General features: G+C 46.1%; 1 protein-coding gene across 1 annotated transcript in view; it reads right to left on the bottom strand.

Moving 5' to 3' along the window:
• The window catches only part of CCDC62 (coiled-coil domain containing 62), a 56,655-nt gene that overhangs the window by 3,913 nt on the left and 32,344 nt on the right, over window positions 1-20,398 (bottom strand). The window contains 3 exon segments of the mRNA XM_003907320.5: window positions 1,055-1,121; window positions 1,124-1,148; window positions 11,377-11,526. Of these exon segments, the coding sequence (XP_003907369.2) occupies window positions 1,055-1,121; window positions 1,124-1,148; window positions 11,377-11,526 (242 nt within the window).

The following is a 20,398-nucleotide window of genomic DNA, read 5'->3' as shown; positions in this document are numbered from 1 at the left end:
TTACCACATCCACGTCAACATCTATTATTTCTTGATTTTTAAATTGTGGCCATTCTTGCATGAGTAAGGTGGTACTGCATTGTGTTTTCTTTTTCTTTCTTTTTTTTTTTTTGAGACAGAGTCTCCCTATTGTCGCCTGGATGGAGTGCAATGGTGCGATCTCGGCTCAGTGTAACCTCTGCCTCAGCCTCCCAAGTAGCTGGGATTACAGGTGCCCGCCACCATGCGTGGCTAATTTTTGTATTTTTAGTAGAAATGGTGTTTCACTATGTTGACCAGGCTTGTCTCAAACTCCTGGCCTCAAGCGATCACCCGCCTTGGCCTCCCAAAGTGCTGGGATTACAGGCGTGAGCCACCGCGCCCGGCCTGCATTGTGGTTTTGATTTGCCTTCTCCTGATAATTAGTGAGGTTGAGCATCTTTTCATATTAGATTCTTATTTTTAAAGCTGTGTCTATGTATTCACTTCCCAAGATTTAAAATTCTAGGTATTGAGAATAATAACTTTTTTTTTTGAAACGGAGTCTTGCTCTGTTGCCCAGGCTAGAGTGCAGTGGTGCGATCTTGGCTCACTGCAACCTCCACCTCCTGGGTTCATGCAATTCTCCTGCCTCAGCCTCCCAAGTAGCTGGGATTACAAGCACCCACTACCGTGCCTGGCTAATTTTTGTATTTTCAGTAGAGACAGACCAGGCTGGTCTCGAACTCCTGACCTCATGATCTACCCACCTCGGCCTCCCAAAGTGATGGGATTACAGGTGTGAGCCACCACACCTGGCCTCTTTTTTTTTTTTTTTTTTTTTTAAGAGACAAAGTCTCACTCTGTTCCCAGGCTGGAGTGCAGAAGAACAAGAACTTTTTGATCGGCATTTCTCTTGCAAGTAATGACGTTTTACTCTGATTAAATTTAGAAGGTATGTATAAATCAGTTGAGCAAAAGAGAAAGTATTACAAGTCAAACAAATGCATGGCCTTGACTCAACGTTATCAATGTTCCCAAGTTACTTATTAAATATTAATTGAGATATAAGGTGAGATAAGCAAAGGTGACTTACCCATGATCATGATGAATACTGAAGTTGCCTTTTGTTTCCTTCAATAACTGACAAAGGTATTTTTTTGAGCTGACTCTTCTGGGACCTCCGAGTTCTAGAAAACAACTCCCAGATTAGTATCCAGGATAGAAAAACTAGAAAATTATTAAGAAGACTAAACACAAATATAGCAGAAATGCCTTTAAAAGACATTAGATGAGGCTGGGCGCCATGGCTCATGCCTATAATCCCAGCACTTTGGGAGGCCAGGGTGGGCAGATCACTTGAGGTCAAGAATTCAAGACAAGCCTCATCAGTATGGTGAAACCCCATCTCTACCAAAAATACACAAATTAGCTGGGCATGGTGGTGCCCGCCTGTAATTCCAGCTATGTGGGAAGCTGAGGTGGGAGAATTGTTTGAACCCAGGAGGTGGAGGTTGCAGTAAGCCAAGATCACGCCACTGTACTCCAGCCTGGGCGACAGAGTGAGACACTGTCTCAAAAAAAAATAAAGATAAAAATAAAAATAAGATGTTAGATGAAGAAATATCTGCACTCTACTCCATGTTCACCGCAGCCAAGATGCAGAAGCCATCTAAGTGCCCGTCAGCAGATGAGTGGATCAGGAAAATGTAGCATATACACACAATGGAATACTATTCAGCCATAAAAACAAAATTCTGTCATTTGCAACAGTGTGGATGAACCTGGAGGACATTAGGCTACGTGAAAGAAGCCAGGCACAGAAAGACAAATGCTGCCTGATCTCACTTAAACATGAAATCTAAAAAACGTGGAGCTCAATGGCGTGAAGCCGGGAGGCGGAGCTTGCAGTGAGCCAAGATCGCACCACTGCACTCCAGTCTGGGCGACAGAGCGAGACTCCGTCTCAAAAAAAAAAAAAAATGTGGAACCCATAGAAGCATAGAGTAGAATAGTGGTTACCAGGGGCTGGGGGAGGGAGTGGTTGGGGAAAGGGGAGCTATTGATCAAAGGTACAAAGTTTCGATTAGACAGGAGGAAAAAGTTTCAGTGATCTATTGCACAGCATCATGACTATGGTTAATAAAAATGTATTGGCCAGGCACAGTGGCTCATGCCTGCAATCCCAGCACTTTGGGAGGCCGAGGCGGGCGAATCACAAGGTCAAGAGCTCGAGACCATCCTGGCCAACATGGTGAAACCCCGTCTCTACTAAAAATACAAAAATTAGCTGGGCGTGGTGGCGGGCGCCTGTAGTCCCAGCTACTTGGAAGGCTGAAAGGCAGGAGAATCGCTTGAACCTGGGAGGTGGAGGTTGCAGTGAGCCAAGATCATACCACTGCACTCCAGCCTGGTGACAGAGCGAAACACAAAAAAAAAAAGAAAAGAAAAAAAAAAAGATAAATAAATAAATAATGTATTGTGTTTAAAAAAAAAATTATAGAGACAGGGTCTCCCATTGTTGCCTATTCCTGGCTTCACGTGATTCTCCCGCCTCAGCCTACCAAAGGGCTAGGATTACAGGTGTAAGCCATTGTGCCCAGCCAATAATAATGTATTATATGTTTCAAAATTGTTAAATGAATAGATTCTAAATATTTCTACTACAAAGACATGATAAATCTGAGAGGTGATAGATACAGCTGGTTTAGTCATTCCACTACGTTATATACATATTATAACATTGCACTATACACTATAAATATATACAATTATTGTCAATTTAAAAAAGATCTTAGGGGCTGTGTGTGGTGGCTCACACCTGCAATCCCAGCACTTTGGGAGGCTGAGGTGGGAGAATCTCTTGAGTCCAGGAATTTGAGACCAACCTGGGCAACACAGGGAGACAAAAAATATACTTAAAAAAAAATTAGCCAGGCGTGGGGACACACACCCATAGTCCCAGATATTCAGGAGGCTGAAGTGGGAGGACCGCTGGAGCCTGGGAGTTTGAGGTGCAAGTGAGCCATGATCGTGCCACTGCACTCTAGCCTGAGCAACAGAGTGAGACCCAGTCTCAAAAATAATAAATAAATAAGACCTTAGGAAATGAACAAAATATAATGAAGTGACTGCATACAATTGCCATCCACCCATCCAACAAAGGCTTCTTGACTTCCCATTCATGTGTGGGGGTCCCCTTTGTCTCTAATCTAGAAGGACTTCTCTGTCTGCTTTATCATGTGTGTCACAGCTACAGGCTGGCCATCAGCTAATACCCAGATATAACTGGCTCGTTGTCAGCCCTAATACAGGCACTGATCCAGTGAGCCCTAAGTGAGCCCTGTTGAAAACAGTGGTCAGTAGTTAAGCATCAGCAACTCTAAGTGCTGCGCTGCCTCGTTAGCCTGCTTAGGTGTCTGGGTGGGGAAAAGGGGAAGGAGGGGAGTGGAGAGGTGAGGGGGAGGAATGAAGGGGAGATGATGCCCGGAAAGACCCCGGTGCATTCTGTGGTGACCCCTGGCTTGCAGGTGAGCCCACCTTCTCACCTCCTCCTGCCTGTGTGGCCTGCATTCCACCCACGCCAGGATCCCTCACAGTTCCTCAGGGGCACCCAAGGGTGCTTTCAGGCCTCTGTGCTTTTACTTATGCTGCTTCCTCTTTATGCAAATTGCCCACGTATTTTACCATCTGATTTTCTTTTTTTTTTTTTTTGAGACAGAGTCTCGCTCTGTTGCCCAGGCTGGAGTGCAGTGGCGCGATCTCAGCTCACTGCAACCTCTGCCTCCTGGGTTCAAGCAACTCTACTGCCTCAGCCTCTTGAGAAGCTGGGATCACAGGCACGCCACCATGCCCGGGTAATTTTTGTATTTTTAGTAGAGAGGGGGTTTCGCCATGTTGGCTAGGCTGGTCTGGAACTCCTGCCTTCAGGTGATCCGCCTGCCTGGGCCTCCCAAAGTGCTGGGATTACAGGTGTGAACCACCGCGCCTTGCTACCATGCTGTGTTTTCTCTTATTCATTGAAAAACTTCATTCTCAAAGGGATTCGCAGGCTTTATCAGCCTGCCACAAGAAAGGCCAAGAGCCCCGACAGGTAACACCAACCATCTCAAGCCAGCAATCAGAACGGCCAGGCCCATGCAGCAGGCACAACTCCAAGCTCAGTTTATGGTAGGGTCTGCTCGCCACTCCTACCCTCGAGGCAAGGAGGAAGCCTGCCATGAGGCAATGTGCTCAGCTGTGCTTCCTCTTACTCTCACTCCTTTTTTCTTCTTTGTCTATTTTTAAATTATTGGAGTTTTTCTTGAATAGTTTAAAAATCAAAATAATAAAAACAGGTATAAACTGAGGAGTCCCGCCTCTACCTCATCCCTCATACCTCCTACTGGTAAAATTTATGTCATCTTTCCACTGTGTCCTTGTACAAATATATATTCTTATTTCCATCCTCTTTCTTTTCTTTCTTTCTTTTTTTTTTTTTTTTTTTGACAGGCTCTTGCTGTATCGCTCAGGCTGGAGTACAGTCGCTCAATCACAGTTCACTGAAGATCCTCCTGTCCCAGCCTCCCGAGGGCCTGGGACTACAAGTGTGCTCCACCATGCCCCACTCATGTTTTTAAAAACCTTTTTTTTTTATAGAGACAGGGTCTAGCTATGTTGCCCAGGCTGGTCTTGAACTCCTGGGCTCAAGCAATCCTCCCAGCTTGGCCTCCCAAAGTGGTGGGATTACAGATGTGAGCCACTGCTTGTGGGCATCTCCTTATGTATGTGGAATGCCATATGAATCTTCAGTATCTTGCACATTTCTCACTTAGCAATATACCTGGAAATATTTCCACATCCTAGAGCACCTCATTCTGTTCTGCAGCTGCTCAGAACTCCACCATGTGGGTGGACCACAGCGTATTCCCTCAGTTCCCTTTTGCTGGACACTGGGTGGCCTGCTACCGTTTGCTATCGTAAAGCAATGCTGCAAAGAAACACATGTGCCTATGCCATTTCATACACATGAAGAAGTATCCGTGGGAGAGATTCCCAAGGTGACACTGCATTGTCAAAGTGTCAGTTCTTCGGTGATTTTTAGAAAACATTGCCAATTTCCCCGCCAGGAGGACTGAATCATTTCATGCTCCCTGGCAACGTGGGAGAGTGCCTGTCTCACAGCAAGGCTCTGAATTACAACCCTTGTCTGTAGCAACAGATGGCAAAGCCTTGGAGAAGCACACAGGCTGCTCAGAACTTTACCCTGCTTCCTTACTGCAGAAATTAAGAATTTTTAAACAAAATTATTTGCTTTTTCTGTACCTAGCTGTACTTAGTACAAAGGCATGGGGGGAGGGGTTTGTAAAGCATGTTGCCAAGTAAATCCCTGTTATTTAAATTCTGTCTTCCCAATATCTCTAGAATCAGTTAATGTACCAGAAAATGTATGCTATCTGGAGCCAACAGTTTTTCCAATTAAATGATTTTCTGATTCTAGCTGTAGGATGTTGAGTAAAGAGATTTGGTCATTTTTCCCTTCCTGTAAAATGTAACGTTGGAATCAGAGATCTCTTCTGGTTCTTTCTAGCTCAAACACTCTTACAAAAATACATTTTTTGACACAGGATCTTGCTCTGTTGCCCACGCTGGAGTGCAATGGTGTGATCATGGCTCACTGTAGCCTTGAACTCCTGGGCTCAAAGTCATGATCCCCCTACCTTAGCGTCCTTAGTAGCTGGAACTGTAGGCATGAGCCACTACACTTGGCTAATTTTTATTTTTTATTTCTTAGCAATGGGGTGTTGCTTTCTTGCCCAGGCTGGTCTCGAACTCCCAGGCTCAAGCAATCCTCCTGTGTAGTCCTCCCAAAGAGCTAGGATTACAGGTGTGAGTTACTGCGTCCAGCTAATTTTATTTTATTTTTCTTAGACAGTGTCCCAGTCTATGGCCCAAGCTGCAGTGCAGTGGTGTGATCATAGCTCACTGTAGCCTTGACCTCATGTTCAAACGATCCTCCTGCCTCAACCTCCCAAGTACCCAGGACTACAGTCACAGGTCACCAACGCCTGGCTAACTTTTTTGTATTTTTAGTGGAGACAGGGTTTCACTGTGTTAGACAGGATGGTCTTGATCTCCTGACCTCGTGATCCGCCCGCCTCAGCCTCCCAAAGTGCTGGGATTATAGGTGTGAGCCACTGCACCTGGCCAGCTTTGTCTTTTTTCTGCATGTTCCTATCAGTTCCATTCAAGTTAGGCCCTGAGACTCCCTGTGGCAGATGCTGGGTGCTGCAGCCAGGGTGCCAAGGTGGAGAAGGGTCCTGAGGCGCTCACAGTGAGCAGGAGGCATGGACGCAGTCACCTGTCGGGTATCTGATGTGCACTCTGATGGAGATAGATAAACACGCACACATGCATGCACACACACACACTGTGTAGGCACACACACTGTGTAGGCACACACACACACAGCACCACACTAGCAGGATAAAAGTGAGGGAGTGCTTGATTATATCTCAGGAATTTGACATAAAACCCTAAAGAAGAGGTTGAGAGGACAACCTGAAGCCACGAGGACAAGGAGGAGACATCTGTTGCTATAACTCTTGTTTGGAAAATGTGAATTTGGGCAGGGTGCAGTGGCTCATGCCTATAATCCCAGCACACTGGGAGGCCGAGTTGGGAGGATCACTTGAGGTCAGGAGTTTGAGACTAGCCTGGCCAACATGGTGAAACCCTGTCTCTACTAAAAATACAAAAAATTAACCAGGCATGGTGGTTCACACCTATAATATCAGCTACTCAGGAGGCTGAGGCAGGAGAATCGCTTGAACCAGGAAGTGAAGGAAAGAGTGAAACTCCTTCTCAAAAATAAAATAAAAATTAAAAAACAGGCCAGGCGTGGTGGCTCAAGCCTGTAATCCCAGCACTTTGGGAGGCCGAGGCGGGTGGATCACAAGGTCAAGAGATTGATACCATCCTGGCTAGCACGGTGAAACCCCATCTCTGCTACAAATACAAAAAAAACCCCACACAATTAGCCAGGCATGGTGGCGGGCACCTGTAGTACTAGCTACTCGGGAGGCTGAGGCAGGAGAATGGCGTGAACCTGGGAGGCGGAGCTTGCAGTGAGCCAAGATCGTACCACTGCACTCCAGCCTGGGTGACAGAGCAAGACTCTGTCTCAAAACAATATATATATATTGTTTTTTATATATATATATTATATATATGTTATATATATGTTATATATTATATATATGTTATATATATTATATATATAATATATAAAACTGGCATGCAATCTTTATTCCATCAAAGTTCATGGATCCCCTGAATTCTATTCAACAAAGTCTGATTAAAATTATCTGTCCAGGCCGGGCGCGGTGGCTCAAGCCTGTAATCCCAGCACTTTGGGAGGCCGAGATGGGCGGATCACGAGGTCAGGAGATCGAGACCATCCTGGCGAACACAGTGAAACCCCGTCTCTACTAAGAAATACAAAAAATAGCCGGGCGAGATGGCGGGCGCCTGTAGTCCCAGCTACTCGAGAGGCTGAGGCCGGAGAATGGCGTGAACCCGGGAGGCGGAGCTTGCAGTGAGCTGAGATCCGGCCAACTGCACTCCAGCCTAGGGCTACAGAGCGTAGACTCGTGGTAGCCATGGCTGTGGCTGTGGGTGTGGGGTCTCCTTTTGGGGTGATTAAAATATTCTAGAATTAGTTAGGGGTAGTGGCTGCATGATTTTATGAATATGATTTTAAAAAACCACTGAATCGTATACTTTAGAAGGGTGAATTGTATGTAAATAATAAAATGTGAATCCCCCCTCTCTCTCTTTTTGATATAGGGTCTCACTCTGTCAACCAGGCTGGAGTGCAGTGGCAAGATCACGGCTCACTACAGTCGTGACCTCCCGGGATCAAGTGATCCTCCCATCTCAGCCTCCTGAGTAGCTGGGACTACAGGTGCATGGCAGGGTGTCCAGCTAATTAAAAAAAAATTTTTTTTTTGTAGAGGTGGGGTTTCCCAATGTTGCCCAGGGTGGTCTCAAACTCCTTGGCTCAAGTGATCCATCTGCCTTGGCCTCTCAAAGTGCTAGGATTACAGGCATTAGGCACCATGGCTGGCCTATATCTCAATTTTTAAAAATAGATTTTAAAGAAATAGCTGCCAAAGAATGACCAGAAAAGTCATAAAGGTTCTCCCCAGACACAGGGGAAGCAGCAGCCTCACTGCATACATTTAAAGGGATAGTTAAGCACCAAAACACTTTTGGCATAAAAACGTTCCTCTGCCCCAGTATAAATGCAATGCTTCACTAATGCCTCAGAGAGAGCTTGTGAAGAAGAAATCTTCCTAGGAAACACTAGAGTCCAGCAAGGTTTCCACTTTGAAAAGCTTATAGGGCACACATGGTATACTTTGAAAAACTTCTATTTTTGGATCCTGTTCTTCTTTAAGGTAATCTCTGCAACTACCTGTTTAGGCTCATGGCAATGAGCATCTTGATTCTAAAATGATTAATGTTCTAGTTTTGGATCTATTCGCGTCACATAGAAAATGCTCCAGGGAACTCTGAATCTAACAAAATACCAATCTGAAGAAGGCCTAAGCAAGAAATGCCATCAGAGAGTATTTCATGAAATAAGACAAAGATGTCTGCTCTCCTCCTTCTATTCAACACTCATCTGGAGGTCCGAGCCAGAGCAGTAAGGGAAGAAAATGAAATAAGGCATAAATATTGGAAAAAGGAAAAAAACTGTCTCTATTCATAAATGACATGATCGTGTAGAAAATCCTAAGGAATCTACAAAAAAACTACTAGAATAGGCCGGGTGTGGTCGCCTGTAATCCCAGCACTTTGAGAGGATGAGGTGGATGGATCAAAAGGTCAGGAGTGGGAGGCCGAGACGGGCAGATCACGAGGTCAGGAGATCGAGACTATCCTGGCTAACACGGTGAAACCCCGTCTCTACTAAAAAAATACAAAAAAATAAAAAACTAGCCGGGTGAGGTGGCGGGGGCCTGTAGTCCCAGCTACTCGGGAGGCTGAGGCAGGAGAATGGCGTGAACCTGGGAGGCAGAGCTAGAGCTTGCAGTGAGCTGAGATCCGGCCACTGCACTCCAGCCTGGGCGACAGAGCGAGACTCCATCTCAAAAAAAAAAAAAAAAAAGTCAGGAGATGGAGACCATCCTAGCTAACACGGTGAAACCCCATCTCTACTAAAAAATGCAAAAAATTAGCTGGGCATGGTGGCACGCACCTGCAGTCCCAGCCACTCCGGAGGCTGAGGCAGGAGAATGGCATGAACCCGGGAGGCGGAGCTTGCAGTGAGCCGAGATTGCGCCACTGCACTCCAGCCTGGGTGACACAGTGAGACTGTCTCAAAAAAAATGTTTTTAAAAAGATAAAAAATAAAAAACCTGTTTAAGTTGGAAGTAATCAAAATTTTAAATTTCGCTTTTTAAAAGACACTGTTAAGAAAAGCCAGGCCAGGTGCAGTAGCTCACGCCTGTAATCCCAGCACTTTGGGAGGCTGAGGCAGGAGGATCACTTGAGCCCAGGAGTTTGAGACCAGCCTGGGCAACATTGTGGGACCCTGTCTCTACAAAAAATAAAAACATCAGCTGGGTGTGGTTTTGTGTACCTGTAATCCCAGCTACTCAGGAGGCTGAGGTGGGAAGATCACTTGAGCCTGGGAGTTGGAGGTTCAAGTTGGCCCTGCATTCCAGCCTGGGTGACAGAGCAAGACTGTCTCTGAAAAATAAATAAATAAGCTGAGCACGGTGGCCCATGCCGATAGTCCCAACACTTTGGGAGGCTGAGGCAGGAGGATTACTTGAGGCCAGGAGTTCAATGTCAGCCTGGGAAACATAGTGGGCATGGTAGTGCATGCCTGTGGTCCCAGCTACTTGGGAGACTGAGGTGGGAGGATCACTTGAGCCCAGGAATTTGAGGCAGCAGTGAGCTGTGATCACGCCCGCGAATAGCTACTGCACTCCAGCCTGAGCAACAGAGGAAGACGCTGTCTCAAAAATAAATTAATTTAAAAAATTAAAATGAGGCAGGCAGGGTGGCTCATGCCTGTAATCCCAGCATTTTGGGAAGCCGAGGCGGGTGGATCACTTGAGGTCAGGAGTTCAAGACCAGCCTGGTCAACATGGTAAAACCCCATCTCTACTAAAAATACAAAAATTAGTGAGGCACAGTGGCGTGCACCTGTAATCTCAGCTACTTCGGAGGCTGAGACAGAAGAATCGCTTGAACCCAGGAGGCAGAGATTGCAGTGAACTGAGATTGTGCCATTGCACTCCAGCCTGGGCAACAAGAGTGAAACTCAGTCTCAAAAAAAAAAAAAAAAAAAATTAAAATTAAAAGTCCATATCTGTTAGACATCATGATCATGAAATATTTATGAGTGACATGATATGATGCTGAGATTCGCTCTAAAATGCTTCCAAAGAAAACGTGTATGGATGGGGTAAGATAAAATTGATGGTGGTCAAAGGTGAGTGACTGTGCCATTCTTTCTACTTCGGTGCATATTTGAAATTTTCTTTTTCTTTTTTTTTTTTTTTTGAGGCAGAATTTTGCTTATTGCCTAGGCTGGAGTTCAATGGCACGATCTCGACTCACCACAACCTCCACCTCCCGGGTTTAAGCGATTCTCCTGCCTCAGCATCCCGAGTTGCTGGGATTACAGGCATGCGCCACCATGTCCGGCTAATTTTGTATTTTTAGTAGAGACGGGGTTTCTCCATGTTAGTCATGCTGGTCTCGAACTCCTGACCTCAGGTGATCCACCCGCCTTGGCCTCCCAAAGTGCTGGGATTACAGGCATGAGCCACCGGGCCTGGACTTGAAACTTTGTATAATAAAATTTGTTTTTCAAAATATTTCCGGCTGGGTGCTGTGGCTCACGCCTGTAATCCTAGCACTTTGGGAGGCCAAGGTGGGTGGATCACTGGAGGTCAGGAGTTTGAGACCAGCCTGGCCAACATGGTGAAACCCCGTCTCTACTAAAAGTACAAAAATTAGCTGGGCAGGGTGGAGTATGCCTTTAGTTCCAGTTACTTGGGAGGCTGAGGCGGGAGAATCACTTGAACCCGGGAGGTGGAGGTTGCAGTGAGCTGAGATCGTGCCACTGCACTTCAGCATGGGCGACAAGAGCAAAACTCTGTACCCTCACCCCCCAAAAAAAAATCCCCAAGAATTTATCTTCATATGCCCCAGATCATTAGAAAGAGGAAGTTTGGGTCCAGTGACATCTGAGTGTAACTTTTTCCTCCTTAAAACAAGCATGTTCCCTTTCCTCCCTAGAGACACAGAAACTCTTCCTCTAACAGAAAGGCCGCCCTGCCGGTGATATTTGCACACTGGTGTTCAGTGGTGCGTTTGGATGTGACAAATATAGTCAAGAGAAAATGAAACGCATACATTTGTGGCACTGCCAGTGAGATTCTCATGGCTGATGGGCAGCAGCGTGCTCAGCTCCAGGTCCGTCACCATCTGACGAGATTCCGCCAGCAAACGCTGGAGCTTGCTCGTGGGCGAGAAATCGTCCTGGGAGGGTAACACAGTTGAAGCCTACAGGAAATTAAGAGGCACCTTTAAATGCTTAGGTTTACAAACACAAATGCTAACTACCTAGGAATATTTTTTTCTTTTGTTCTTTTGCTCTGTCGCCCAGGCTGAAATGCAGTGGCATGATCACAACTGACTGCCTCAAGCTCCTGGGCTCAAGTGATCCTCCTGCCTCAGCCTCCTGAAAAGCTGCGACCATACGTGTGTGCAACCACACCCAGCTAATTTTTTTTTTTTTTGGTAGAGGTGGGATCTCGTTATGTTGCTCAGGCTGATCTTGAACTGGCCTCAAGTCATCCTCCTGCCTTGGCCTCCCAAAGTGCTAGGGTTATAGGTGTTAGCCACTACACCTGATCACCTGTGAATATTTCTTTGGTTTAGGTGTTACAAAGCAAAGCAGAACATCAAATAGTAGAATAAGAATAATTAAATTAATTCCTTTTCTTTCTTTCTTTTTTTTTTTTTTTTGAGACGGAGTCTTGCTCTGTCGCCCAGGCTGGAGTGCAGTGGCGCGATTTCAGCTCACTGCAAGCTCTGCCTCCCGGGTTCACACCATTCTCCTGCCTCAGCATCCCGAGTAGCTGGGACTACAGGTGCCCATCACCATGCCCAGCTAATTTTGTTTTGTATTTTTTAGTAGAGACGGGGTTTCACCGTGTTAGCCAGAATGGTCTCGATCTCCTGACCTCATGATCCACCTGCCTCGGCCTCCCAAAGTGCAGGGATTATAGGCGTGAGCCACCGCACCCGGCCTCTTTTTTTTTTTTGAGATGGAGTTTTGCTCTTGTTGCCTAGGCTGGAGTGCAATAGTGTGACCTCAGCTCATTGCAACCTCCACCTCTTGGGTTCAAGTGATTCTCCTGCCTCAGCCTCCCACGTAGATGGGGCTACAGGTGCCCACCACCATGCCCAGCTAATTTTGTATGTTTAGTAGAGATGGGGTTTCACCATGTTGGCCAGGCTGGTCTTGAACTTCCGACCTCCGGTGATCCACCTGCCTTGAACTCCCAAAGTGCTAGGATTACAGGCATGAGCCACTGCACCCAACCCCTTTTATTTCTTAGAACCTACTCAGTTAAATAATTTGACTTAAACAGAACTTGCTACAGCTAATGAAGTAACACCCATGTGATAAAAGAATCCTAGACATTAGTTAACTCTCCTCAACCAACTTGTCAAGGCTGTATTTAGCATGTCAAAATACTTGCAAAATAAGACAACATTAAAGGCTTATAAGCCTTGAAAAATATGTGGGTATGTGCCTTCATTTATTCCTATTAAATTTCAACTTTGGGATCTGAAGTTTAGCACGAAAATGAGTCATTGCCAACTGCTCTCGAAGGGGCCTAGACTGATTTTTTTTTTTTTTCTTTTGAGATGGAGTCTCACTCTGTCACCAGGTTGGATTGCAGTGGCGCAATCTCGGCTCGCTGCAACCTCCACCTCCTGGGTTCAAGCGATTCTCCTGCCTTTCAGCCTCCCCAGTAGCTGGGACTACAGGTGCGCGCCACACGCCAAGCTGATTTTCGTATTTTTAGTAGAGATGGGATTTCACCATGTTGGCCAGGATTGTCTCAATCTCCTGACCTCATGATCTGCCCGCCTCGGCCTCCCAAAGTACTGGGATTATAGGCGTGAGCCACCGCACCTGGCCCTGAATTTTTTTTTTTTTTTTTTTAATTTCTTGAGATGGAGCCTTGTTCTGTCGCCAGGCTGGAGTGCAGTGGTGTGATCTTGGCTCGCTGCAAACTCCTCCCAGGTTCAAGCGATTCCCCTGCCTCAGCCTCCCGAGTAGCTGGGATACAGGCATGCGCCACCATGCCCAGCTAATTTTTTGTGTTTTAGTAGAGACGGAGTTTCACCATGCTGGCCAGGATGGTCTCAATCTCCCGACCTTAGGTGATCCCCCTGCCTTGACCTCCAAAAGTGCTGGGAGTACAGGCTTGAGCCACCACCTGATTTTTTTTTTTTTAAGAAAACTTAATTTCTAATTTCTATCATCAATGATCACTACTGACCTGACATGTAGATGTTTAACGAACATCTGCTGAATTTATCTGTGTGTACATATGGAATGTAGGCATGCAATGTTAAGTACTGCCTCAGAAAAACTGATGCAAACATTGGAAAAGAGTCTCCAAGAGCTAAAAAAGGTAATAGCTAATATTTTCCCTCATAGTTATAACTTAAAAAATTCAACAGCTTTGGCTGGGCACGGTGGCTCACGCCTGTTATCCCAGCACTTTGGAAGGCTGAGGCGGGCAGATCATGAGGTCAGGAGATGGAGACCATTGTGGCTAACGCAGTGAAATTCCGTCTCTACTAAAAATACAAAAAAAATTAGCTGGGCGTGGTGGCGGGCGTCTGTAGTCCCAGCCACTAGGGGAGGCTGAGGCAGGAGAATGGCGTGAACCCGGGAGGCAGAGCTTGCAGTGAGCCGAGACTGCACCACTGCACTCCAGCCTGGGCGACAGAGCCAGACTCCGTCTCAAAAAAAAAAACAAAAAACTGAACCGCTTTACTGAGGTATAACTGACGTACAACTAACTATACAACTAAAATGTATACTCTGATGAGTTTTGACACATGTATACATCCCTGAAACCATGACCACAAAGAATAGTGACACATTCATTACACCCAAACCCCTTTGGAATTCCTCTGCCCTGTGCATCCCTCCCTATTCCCAGACAACCACTGGTCTCTTTTCTGTAACACAGATTAGTTTGCATATTCTAGAATTTTATAAAAATGTGTTCAAACTTTTGTGTCTCTCTTGTTTCTTTCACTCAGTGTAATTATCTTGAGATTAACCTATGTGACTATGTGTATAAATAATTTCTTTTTGTTGCTGAGAGGTATCCTATTGTGTGGATATATTAGGTTGGTGCAAAAGTAAGTATGGTCTTTGTCATTAAAAGCAATGGCAGGCCATTAAAAGTAATCCCAACACTTTGGGAGACTGAGGCAGGCGGATCACTTGAGGTCAGGCATTCCAGACCAGCCTGGCCAGCATGGTGCAATCCCCGTCTACTAAAAATACAAAAATTAGCCTGGTGTGGTGGCGTGTGCCTGTAATCCCAGCTACGCGGGAGGCTGAGGCAGGAGAATTGCTTAAACCTGGGAGGCAGGGGTTGTAGAGAGCCAAGATCATGCTACTGGACTCCAGCCTGGGCGACAGAGCAAGGTTCAATCTCAAAAAAACAAAAAAAAAAACAAAAAAAAAACAAAAAAAAAAGTAATGGCAAAAACCGCAATTACTTTTGCACTAACCTATTACCACAGTGATTTAGCCATTCACTTGTGAATGGACATTTGGGTTGTTTCTGGTGTGCTGGGTAATACAAATAAAGCTGCTTGCATATTCATGTATAGTAAGTCTTTGTATAGACACATTTTATTTTATTTTATTTTATTTTATTTTTTCTGAGATGGAGTTTTGCTCTTATTGACCAGGCTAGAGTGCAGTGGCACAATCTCAGTTCACTACAACCTCCGCCTTCCGGTTTCAGGCGATTCTCCTTCCTCAGCCTCCCAAGTCACTGGGATTATAGGTAACCGCCACCATGCCCAGCTAATTTTTTTTTTTTTGTATTTTTAGTAGAGTTGGGGTTTCACCATGTTGGTCAGGCTGGTCTTGAACTGCTGACATCATGATCCACCCGCCTTGGCTTCCCAAAGTGTTGGGATTACAGGCGTGAGTCACTGCGCCCGGCTGTATAGACACATTTTTTTTCCGTTTATCTAGGAATGGAATGCTAGCTAGGTCATACGGTAGGTGTATATTTAACCTTTTTTTTTTTTTTTTTTAGAGACAGGGTCTTGCTCTGTCACCCAAGCTGGAGTGCAGTGGCACAATCATGGCTTCCTGCGGTCTCAAACTCCTGGACTCAAGTAATCCTCCCAATCAAGAAAGCTCCCAAGTAGCTGGGACCGTAGGCATGAACCATTACACCCAGCTCATTTTTAAATTTTTTGTGGAGACGGGGTCTTGTTATGTTGCCCAGGGTGGTCTCAAACTCCTGACCTCAAGCAATCCTCCTGCCTCAGCCTCCCAAAGTGCTGGGGTATATTTAACATTTTAAGAAACTGCCGGATGTTTTCCAAAGTACCAGTGACATTCCCACCATCCAGCTGCTCCAGATTCCAGTCAATACTTGCTATGATCCATTTTTAAATTCCAGACATTCTAATAGGTATGAAGTGGTATCTCAATGTGGTTTTAAGTCGCATTCCCCTAATGACTAACAATGTTGTGCATCTTTTCACACACTAAACCACCATATATTTATAGCTTTGTTTTCAACTGATAGAGAAGTTCTAACCAGTTATTCAATCCCAAAGAGACACTATTCTTTATGTCTGTGTAGAATATCCCTTCTTTAATTACTTCTCAAGATTTACCTCCTCTCTGCACTATGCTTATAAAACACTTATCAGGCCAGGCGTGGTGGCTCATGCCTGTAATCCCATCACCTTGGAGGCTGAGGCGGGTGGATCACCTGAGGTCAGAAGTTCAAGACCAGCCTGGTCAACATGGTGAAACTCGTTTGCCATGGGTTAGGTATGGGAAGCTCACACCTGTGGTCTCTATTGCTGGGAGGCTGAGGCAGGTGGATTGTGAGGTCAGGAGTTCAAGATCAGCTCACAACATGGTGAACTCTGTTCTACTAAAAAATACAGAAAAATAGCTGGGTGTGATGGCACACACTTCGTAATCCCAGGCCATTTGGGATGAGGTGGGAGAATTGCTGAATCCAGGAGGTGAGGTTGCAGTGAGCCAGACGCCACTGCACTCCAGTCTGGTGTCAAGAGTGAGACTCTGCCTCAAAAGAAAAAAATTTTTCTCTCCTTTTTTTTTTGAGACGGAGTCTCGCCTGTCACCAGGGCTGGAGTGCAGTGGCTGATCTCTCAGCTCACTGCAAGCCCACCTCCCGGGTTTACGCCATTCTCCTGCCTCAGCCTTGTGCAGCTGGGATCACAGGTCAGCCCACCTCAGCCTCGCTAGTTTTTGTATTTTTAGTAGAGATGGGGTTTCACTGTGTTAGCCAGGGTTGGTCTCGATTCTCCTGACCTCGTGGATCCGCCTGCCTCAGCCTCCCAAAGTGCTGGGATTACAGGCTTGAGCCACCACGCCCGGCCTTTTCTCTCCTTTTTAAAAAGAGAATTTAAAATGTGTTTACCATGTGATTCCAAATGATGAACAGGAGAAATAAACATTAACTCAACAAATTTATTATGATTATTATTATTATTGGAATGATGTTTTGCTCTTGTTGCCTAGGCTGAAGCGCGATGGTGCGATCTCAGCTCACTGCAACCTCTGCCTCCCGGGTTCAAGCGATTCTCCTGCCTCAGTCTCCTGAGTAGCTAGAGTTTACAGGCACCTGCCACCATGCCTGGCTAATTTTTGTATATTTAGTAAAGACGGGGTTTCACCGTGTTGACCAGGCTGGTCTTCAACTCCCGACCTCAGGTGATCCACCCGCCTCGGCCTCCCAAAGTGCTGGGATTACAGGCATGAGCCACCACACCTGGCCTGATAAGTGTTTTATTAGCATGGTGCAGAGAGGAGGTAAATCTCGAGAAGTAATTAAAGATGGGATATTCTACACAGACATAAAGAATAGTGTCTCTTTGGGATTGAATAACTGGCTAGAACTTCTCTATCAGTTGAAAACAAAGCTATAAATATATGGTGGTTTAGTGTGTGAAAAGATGCGCACAACATTGTTAGTCATTAGGGGAATGCGACTTAAAACTACATTGAGATACCACTTCATACCTATTAGAATGTCTGGAATTTAAAAATGGATCATAGCAAGTATTGACTGGAATCTGGAGCAGCTGGGACCGTCATACACTGATGGGAATGTAACTGGTACTTTGGAAAACATCCGGCAGTTTCTTAAAATGTTAAATATACCCCAGCACTTTGGGAGGCTGAGGCAGGAGGATTGCTTGAGGTCAGGAGTTTGAGACCACCCTGGGCAACATAACAAGACCCCGTCCCCACAAAAAATTTAAAAATGAGCTGGGCGTAATGGTTCATGCCTATAATCCCAGCTACTTGGGAGGCTGCGGTGGGAGGATTACTTGAGTCCAGGAGTTTGAGACCGCAGGAAGCCATGATTGCGCCACTGCACTCCAGCTTGGGTGACAGAGCGAGACCCCTGAGGTCTCTAAAAAAAAAGAAAGAAAAGGTTAAATATACACCTACCGTATGACCTAGCTAGCATTCCATTCCTAGATAAATGAAAAAAAAAGTATCTATACCAAGACTTATTTACACATAAATATGCAGCAGCCTGTATTTGGTATTACCCAGCACACCAGAAACAACTCCAAATGTCCATTCACAAGGACTGGCTAAACTACCGTGGTAATAGGTTGGTGCAGAAGTAATTGCGGTCATGCTGCACACGCCTGTAATCCCAGCACTTGGGAGGCTGGCAGGATCATGAGGTCAGGAGATCGACCATCCTGGCGAACACGTAAAACCCCCATCCTTACTGTGGGCTTCAGTGCCCAGCAGGGTTGGTAGAGCAGGCGCCAGGTAGTCTCATGGGAGGCCGGGAGGCAGTGGGAGAATGGCGGAACTCTGGGAGGCGGGCGAGTTTGCAGTGAGCCAAGATCGCTGTCAAGATTCTCCATAGCCTGGTGACAGAGTAAGACTCATTCAAAAGTATTTGTGGTTTTACCATTACCCTTTTTTTCTTTTTTTTGAGCTTGAGTCTCATTTCTGTCACCCAGGCTGGAGTCCAGCATGATCTTGACTCACTGTGCAACCCTCAGCCTCTGGAAGTTTAAGTAATTCTCCTGCCTCAGCCTCCCAAGTAGCTGGGATTACAGGCACACGCCACCACACCAAGCTAATTTTTGTGGTTTTAGATAGGGTTTCATTGTGCTGCCGGCTGGTCTGAACGCTCGACCTCGGCGGATCCGGCTTGCCTTAGTCTCCCAAAGTGTTGATTACTTTAATGGCCTGCCATTGCTTTACCCTGCTTCGCCGCTGATGGCGTCGGATTCACAGTCACCGTGCCCGCCCGGTCATCCGCCTCCGAAAGGTTGGGATCTGAAGTCGCCGTAATCTGCCCGCACGAGTCTCGCTTTGTCGCCGGCTGGAGTGCAGTACATCTCCGCCACCGTGGCAGCCTGCCTTCCCGCTCACGCTTTATTCTCCCGGCCTTCAGCCTCCGAGTAGTTGACTCATAGGCGCCACACGCCTGGTTTTTTGTATTTTTCAGGAGACGGGTTTCACCATGTTAGCCAGGATGGTCTCGATCTCCTGACCTCGGATCCACCCGCCCGCCTCCCAAAGTGCTGGGATTACAGGCTTGAGCCATCATACCGCCTTGTATTTTTAGTAGAGACGGGTTTCACTGCTAGCTTACAGGATGGTCTCGGGACTCTGACCTCGATCCACCTCGCCTCCCGGCCTCCCAAAGTGCTGGGATTACAGGCTTGAGCCATCGTGTCGGCCCTCCCCTGCCATTGCTTTTAATGACAAAGACCATATTTACTTTTGCACCAACCTAATATATCCACACAATAGGATACTTCTCAAAGCAACAAAAGGAATTTTTTTTTTTTTTTTTTTTTTGAGACGGAGTCTCTCGGCTGTGTCACCCAGGCTGGAGTGCAGTGGCACGATCTCGGGCTCACTGCAGCTCCTCGGGCCTCCCAGGTTCACTTATTCCTCCTGCCTCAGCCTCCGAGTAGCTGGGACTACAGGCTACCGCCACCACTCGCTAGTTTTTTGTATTTTTAGTAGAGACGGGTTTCACCATGTTAGCTTGTGGATGAGCCCTGATCTCCTGACCTTGTGTGATCCACCCGCCTCGGCCTCCCAAAGTGCTGGGATTACAGGCTTGAGCCACCGCGCCCGGCCTAGGAGTTATTTATACACACAGTCACATAGGTTAATCTCAAGATAATTACACTGAGTGAAAGAAACAAGAGGGACACAAAAGTTTGAACGCATTAATATAAAATTCTAGAAAATGCAAACTAATCTGTGTTACAGAAAAGAGACCAGTGGTTGTCTGGGAATAGGGAGGGATGCACAGGGCAGAGGAAGAATTCCAAAGGGGTTTGGGTGTAATGAATGTGTCACTATTAGTCTGTCACATACAGACTAATGTGTGGTAAATGGGATTTCACTATGTAAGACAATGTCTGGCCAGTACAGCACCTCATGCCTGTAATCCCATTAGTGGGATGAAGATTTCAATTTGCCACCCTGGTATCCTGGTAAATCATAGATGTTAGATGTTTTCCTTTTTTTTGTTTTTGTTTTTTTGGTTTTTTTTTTGAGACAGAATCTCGCTCTGTTGCCAGGCTGGAATGCAATGGCGCAACCTCGGCTCACTGCAACCTCCACCTCCTGGTTTCAAGCCATTCTCCCACGTCAGCCTCCCAAGTAACTGAGATTACAGGTGCCCTCCGCTATGCCCGGCTAATTTTTGTATTTTAGTAGAGATGGAGTTTCACCATGTTGGTCAGGCTGGTCTCAAACTCCTGACCTCAGGTGATCTGCCCACCTCGGCCTCCCAAAGTGTTGGGATTACAGGCGTGAGCCACTGCACCTGGCGATGTTTTCCTTTTTATGTTTTTAAAATTTTATTGAAATAAAAAATAGAGGCAGGGTCTTGCTATGTTGCCCATGCTGATCCTGGGCTTAAGTGATCCTCCCACCTTGGTCCCCCAGAGTGTTGGGATTACAGGCATGAGACACGGTACCTGGCCAGACATTTTCTTATGTAATGAAATCCCATTAACCACACATTAGTCTGTATGCATGTCTCTGCAGACAGAGAAATCTGTAAGCAAGCCCACCAACGTGGGGTCTCTCTAGACACTGCCAGGGGTTGTG

The sequence above is a fragment of the Papio anubis genome, chromosome 9 (assembly GCF_008728515.1).
Source record: "Papio anubis isolate 15944 chromosome 9, Panubis1.0, whole genome shotgun sequence".
Lineage (NCBI taxonomy): Eukaryota > Metazoa > Chordata > Mammalia > Primates > Cercopithecidae > Papio > Papio anubis.
The sequence above is the reverse complement of the archived record's forward strand: the minus strand, read 5'-3'. Positions and strand labels throughout refer to the sequence as shown.